This window comes from Rosa chinensis, chromosome 2 (genome assembly GCF_002994745.2).
Source record: "Rosa chinensis cultivar Old Blush chromosome 2, RchiOBHm-V2, whole genome shotgun sequence".
NCBI lineage: Eukaryota > Viridiplantae > Streptophyta > Magnoliopsida > Rosales > Rosaceae > Rosa > Rosa chinensis.
Window position 1 is genome coordinate 36103104 of NC_037089.1, and position 6221 is coordinate 36109324.

The 6221-nt window shown below is 36.3% G+C and overlaps 1 protein-coding gene across 3 annotated transcripts; it reads right to left on the reverse strand.

Moving 5' to 3' along the window:
- Nucleotides 1–824: 824 nt before the first annotated feature.
- Nucleotides 825–3606, reverse strand: LOC112183772 (riboflavin biosynthesis protein PYRD, chloroplastic). Of its 3 annotated transcripts, none has more exons than XM_024322110.2 (4): nt 3478–3606; nt 2796–3174; nt 2006–2304; nt 825–1743 (listed from the first exon to the last, which is right to left on the reverse strand). In XM_024322110.2, the coding sequence occupies exons 2-4, from the start codon at nt 3162–3164 to the stop codon at nt 1140–1142; spliced, it is 1272 nt and encodes a 423-aa protein (XP_024177878.1). In that variant the 5' UTR covers nt 3165–3174; nt 3478–3606; the 3' UTR covers nt 825–1139. The 3 variants fall into 3 exon arrangements, with proteins under 3 accessions (XP_024177878.1, XP_024177875.1, XP_024177876.1); XM_024322107.2 differs by having other exon boundaries at nt 2796–3254; nt 3478–3561; XM_024322108.2 differs by having other exon boundaries at nt 2796–3322; nt 3478–3534.
- Nucleotides 3607–6221: the final 2615 nt, after the last annotated feature.

Here is a 6221-nt window from a genome sequence, read left to right on the forward strand (position 1 = left end):
TACACCATAAGTTATAATAGGTTTATAAAAACAAAAAAAATACTCTAGGTGGTTGAAAGCAACTCGCTGGTCTACAATATTTGTGATATATCTCCAATAAAATGAAGAATTTTAGGATATATCCCCAATAAAGTGAAGAAATATCTGTAAAAAATAATTTTACACTTTATTTGTAAATAAATAGTGCGGACGTCCTATTTGGAACGGCTCCGGATATATATATATATATATATATATCTTTTCTTTTTGCTGATTGATGAATTATCCATGAGTAAACTAATACGTAGGGCATCTCAGTATGTGAATGTGGCAAAAGATGGTATCCGAGTGTTGAAGCAGCTATTTATATTTTCAGAATGAATGCAAGTCGGTTGATGTTTTCTGTTATTTACCTGCATAGAAAAAGTAGATAATGGTCGGGGTCACGCAAAACAGTATCCAAAGTTCTGCTGATGAAGCTTCTTATCGAGAAAGTTGATGAACAATCAGGCATCTTAAACGTGTCCAAGAAAGACATTAACTTTAAAAGGGAGCTCCAGGAAGCCCGTGTTCCTCTGTAGTTTTAGTATGTACAAATGTAGATTACTGTTGTAGAATATTGGAAAGTTGTATATAGAAATAAAAACAATCCTAGAAGTTTTGAAATGAGATATTTCATTTGATTTGACATGTGATTCATTAAAAGAAAAAAACTAGACCCTCAAACACCATTCTTTTCTATTGTAGTGACATTTCCATTTACCAAAATATTAAGCGAACAAATGTGTTAAAAGAGGCAAAACTACGAATATATACTTCAGTTTTGTGGGTATAATCAGTCGAAGGAAATTAAAGATGAAATTGCTGTGAGAAGTTGATGCCACTCTTATACGTAATGAATAAATCTGTGACCTTCATTTTGTATGAAAGTGCCCCATGGCCTGGAGTCCGGGCCCTGGACCTACTTATCAAAGCATCTAAATTGCTTACAGCAGACCCCCAATATAAACAACACAGAAAAAGTGGTAACAGCATAAACTCTAAAAACTGAAGTACATTGTAGACCAAATACAGACTACCTGAATGTAATCAAAAATCCTCCTCTCCCGTATCCAGATAAAGAAGAGTCAAGCCAGCTCTAAATTTGTGTTCCAATCACTTTACAAATATCCTTCAAGCACAACATTCTGATTTGAAATCTTAGCCTGCAAATTCTTTACTTCTACTCTTTTACTCAGACTCTTCAATGCAATAGGGAAATCCCCGCCCCCTCTTTGATCCCAGATGGGCAATACTTCGATCACAATTTTTTGCAAGTTCTGCTCAGTACCATCTTGGAGAACCTTTTCAAAATCACCCATATTTCCCCTTAAATCCAACAAAACACTACAGAATCCTTGAGATTTGCAGTATTCTGTAATAGCATTTAAATTTATCTGATCCAACACCACAGTTTCAATACCTGTTTGAGTGCTTTCTAGTTCTACTGTTGTCTCATTGTCTGCAAATATTATTAGCTTACCGCTTGGTTCCATGGTCAGTCCTGGGATTTGGATTGAAGAACCACTACTCGCTATTATAATCCGGAGCGGTTGATTAGCACCAGCTTCTTGTGATGCTGGAAGAGAGTTGTTCTCAGTTACTGTGGCAGAAGAAAGTATAATTGCATCATATTCCTGTAACAATTGAGAGTAGTAACCACCAAGCTCAGTAACTCCTTCCCCAAGCTGATCTAAAAAGTGTCCATTGGCTGAGATAGAGTACCTGCTAATCAAATAAAATAAAGATTCAGATACAATGCTTATGACATATCTATATTTATAACTAAGATTATCAAGCAAATCATTTGGAAATCCTAAAGATCAGATAGGGCAACATCAACTCATGAATTATCTACGCACAACAATCAAAACATTACGATATCAGGAAAAGAAAATGTGAGAGATAGTCATATCGATTCCTTTTTATTTTTATCGCTAAATCATGATGTTTATCCTAGTGATTAATCTAAACAAAGAAACTTGACCTAAGAGTGACGAAAGGATTCCCAGTTAGCATATGATGGATATAAGCCTCACTTAGTCTCGTGCATAATTTTTCTTCTACACCCGTTATAACATCAATTCCTGCATCTCTTAATCTATCCAACCCCTTCGATGCTACAATTGGATTTGGATCCACCATTCCGACCACGACCCTTTTAACTTTGGCTTTAATTAGGGCTTCAGTGCATGGTGGAGTTCTCCCATAGTGATTACATGGCTCCAAGCTCACATAAGCTGTTGCATTTTCAGCCAAATCTCCAGCATCCCTCAGAGCAAAAACCTGTAACATTCAACTTCCTCGTATGAAGTTCCTTCAACAGCTTCTTTAAGAATTTACATGATTGAAGAAACTCATGTACAATCGAAGATAAAATTTGGCATAATAACATAATAACTACAACCAAAGCATGCAAGTCTTAACTCTCCAACACATGATATTTTAGCCATTTCCCTTTTTATTCTCCCAAGTTCTAAGTTCTAACTTCTAATAAGAACTTTCTAGCATCTGCATACAAAGCTTAAGTATATATTTCCAAAATATTTCAAGCAGAAAGCTTCTTCTACATCTTATGCACGCCACTAAGCTAAATGCTCCATATGTTTCTCTCTTTATCATTTACTAATGTTGGTGTTATGTAGTTCCTTAGTAACCAAATGAACAGTTAAATAATATTCCAAAAAGTTGTCACCACCTCACCAACTCACATAGAACCAAACACAGTTGAGAAAGAAAATTAAAACAAGCATAAGAAAACAAGAAAACGAGTTTACCTCTGCATGTGGTTGGCCATCTTTAGGGTGAAAGCCTTCACCAACAACCTTGCCATCCTTGACAATAACGCAACCGACTATAGGATTGGGGCTAGTATGCCCAATAGCCTTTCTTGCAAGCTCCACACACCTCCTCATATAAAACTCATCATCTCTATCTTCTTGTTGTGCTACTTCACACCTGACCCCAACCAAATCACCATAGTTTCTGGCACCTGTCGGTGACTTAAACATCACTTTTGCTGAATTGCAAAACCCAGACGTGGAATGTGGATTGAACGTCAAAAGCTTGGTGGAGAGTCGCTTTGATTGTGAGACATTGGGTAGAGAGAGAGTATAACTTGGGAGTGAAAGCCGTTGAACTTGCATACTTTATTATCTGTAAAACGCAGATCATAATTTGGAAGTGCAGCAAGTTTTGAACCCATTTCAACAATGCAAACTTGCAAAGACAACCGCCTGAGTCAGAAGGAAATTGAACCCATTTCAAGTTTTCAACCATTTCAACAGATTGACCATACCATTACCTTAGTTCAAAAACCAACAAGATCAAATCGAAAATTCGAAATCGAACCCAATTTACATATCACCAAAAATCAGAATTCAGAAACTCAGATTAAGAAGAAGTCAAAAAGAAGAGAAGAAGAGGAGGAGAAGATGACGGAGAGGGAGAGAGAGATACCTGGAGGCGGAGCTCGGAGACCCGAGACGGGTTCGCTAGTTGCAGGTTGCTGCACAAGGTGTTCGGGACTCGGGGGTGCCGAAGTAGAAGTGTAAAAATAAAAATAAACGAAGCTATATACAAATTTTTTTTTTTGGCCCCAACATGCCCGGTGGGGCTTGAGCCCAACCCACATTGTGCCTAGATCCGCCCGTACTAGCAACCGGAGCCAAGTTACTTCATCATGTTGCTAATTGGAGAAATTTCAACCAAGCTCATTCAGTAACACACAGTAATTAATCATCAATCTCAGTATTCAGTCAGTCGTTTCGGTTGCTATGATGTGAGTATTATCTATAAAAGTCGAGTAATTTGACAACTAATTTGAATTCATCCACTGAAATGTGGCATTCAAGAGATAAGAATATAAACAATTTGACTCATTTGACAGAAGAGAGTAAATAGCAAATTATAATTGGGTCAATGCCCACAAAGACATAGAACCCAAACTATAATTGGGTCAATGCCCACATACAATCACAACTCCTTTGATTGATTACAGTTAAGTGTTGTCAATGAAGAGATCAAAGGGTATAACTTTAATAGTAGAAAGTGAAAGAGTTGTGAAGAAAAAAAGCAGAGCTTTACCTTTAAAATCCAATGATTGTCAATTCAGACTGACAAATGCTTCAAGTACAGCAAAGCTGGGATTGAGTTTTCCAGTTTACCCAGGTCATTACTAAAACAACAACATTGTGCTCTTTGTCATTCGTTAATGAACTATTCGAGATTTCGAGTGGGGAAGTTGGACAGGGAGAAAATAAAGAGAATGACAGGATAATTCGATAAAAAAATATATAAATAAAAATTTACTAAATTTATTTATAAATTTTTTTAATTTAAGATTTTTTTATACGAATAGATTATAGATTAAATTTAAAAATCTCTTAGGCAGCCCCAATTTACAATGCAGTGCTCTGGAGGTCTCATCAATGACCATATTGGTTCAAGATGATCCATTAGGTAATGAATGACACAAGCCACAAAGCTTAATATTTCAAGCTGAAAGCTACTTCTACATCTTATGCACGCCACTAAACTAATGCTCCGTATGTTTTTCTCTCTTTATCATTTACTAATGTTGTTGTTATGTAGTTTCTTAGCAACCAAATGAACAGTTAAATATTCATCCACAAAGATGTCACGACCTCACCAGCTCCCACAGAACCAAACACATTTTAGAAAGAAAATTAAAACATGCAAAAGAAAAAAAGAAAACGAGTTTAACTCAGCATGTGGTTGGCCAGCTTTAGGGTGAAAGCCCTCACCAACAACCCTACCATCCTTGACAATAACACAACCGACCATAAGACTGAGGCTAGTACGCCCAACAGCCTTTCTTGCAAGCTCCAACACCTGCTCATATAAAACCCATCATCTAAATCTTCTTCTTGTGCTACTTCACACTAACCCCAATCAAACCACCATGGTTTCTTACACCTGTTGGTGACTTAAACAACCATTTTGTTGAATTGCAAAATCCAGATGTGGAATGTTGATTCAACCTCAAAAGCTTGGTCGAGAGTTGCTTTAATTGTGAGACATTGGGTGGAGAGAGGGTATAACTTGGGAGTGAAAGCCGTTGAACTTGCATACTTTATTATCTGTAAAACGCAGATCACAATTTGAAAGTTCAACAAGTTTTGTCAAAGTGTTTCAATTGTTAGAAGAATCAACTTTAGGTTGTTCCCCCCTTTCTTTTAGGATCTATGTCTTCTTAGTAAAATGCAGGTTGTGTGAAGATGCAATCATTTCAATTTCCTGGAAATCGTAGTTCTGCCAATCCAGAAAAGAAGAATAAAAAAAAACAGTCAAAATCATAAGAAAAATAGTGAAACTAAAATAACAGCAACTTTCCAGGGTACTACCAGACCATCAGATATGGCCGGCATGGTCAAGGCATTTCATCTGGCAATATACATAAACAATATCTTTTCAAAATAGATATCGTAAATTATACGACAAAAAGTGCTCAACCTAGCCTTATGGATGCACAACAGTCAAGGATTCATTTTTAAAGCTCACTTTATACTATCTTCAGTAGTATCTATACTGTCCAACAACTTATTATGTATAGGTTTATCATATTATCTCCTCCTAAATGCATCTATAATGCCGGCAATGTCAATGTTATTACAAGTTGATGCCAAATGTACTGCAGTCAAACTATAGCTCTAAACACTCCCTCACCAACTACATACACGCACAACACATATCTTTCTTTAGGAATCTATCTTATCAATATTAAGCCGATTCAATTCATGGAAAAAAAATTTATATATATCCTTCTGCAAGAACTTCTACAAACATAAGAGCCAAGATGACAATTAGTAATGCAAACATATTTCAAAAAATGGCACATCACACGAAAGCAATAAAATCCTGACAAGCAGGTTGCGACTTCACATTAGAATTAATCAATTAAACTAGCAACCTGAGCCTAGTTACTTCATCTCATGTTGCTAATTAGAGCAATTTCAACTAAGCTCATTCAATAACACACAATAATTAATCATCAACCTCAGCATTCAGTCAGTCGTTTCGGTTGCTATGGCGTGGGTATTATCTATAAAAGACGAGTAATTTGACAACTAATTTGCATTCATCCACTAAAATGTGGCATTCAAGAGATAAGAATATAAACAATTTGACTCATTTGACAGAAGAGAGTAAATAGCAAACTATAATTGGGTGAATGCCCACAA

What these genes read in the sequence shown, in the direction of transcription:
- LOC112183772 (XM_024322110.2), bottom strand. Translation starts at nt 3,164, where the DNA reads ATGCAAGTTCAACGGCTTTCACTCCCAAGTTATACTCTCTCTCTACCC. An exon ending in ATGGCCAACCACATGCAGAG is followed by an intron (nt 2,305 to 2,795) that starts GTAAACTCGTTT and finishes TGAATGTTACAG; the next exon opens with GTTTTTGCTCTGAGGGATGC. An exon ending in AATCCTTTCGTCACTCTTAG is followed by an intron (nt 1,744 to 2,005) that starts GTCAAGTTTCTT and finishes TTTGATTAGCAG; the next exon opens with GTACTCTATCTCAGCCAATG.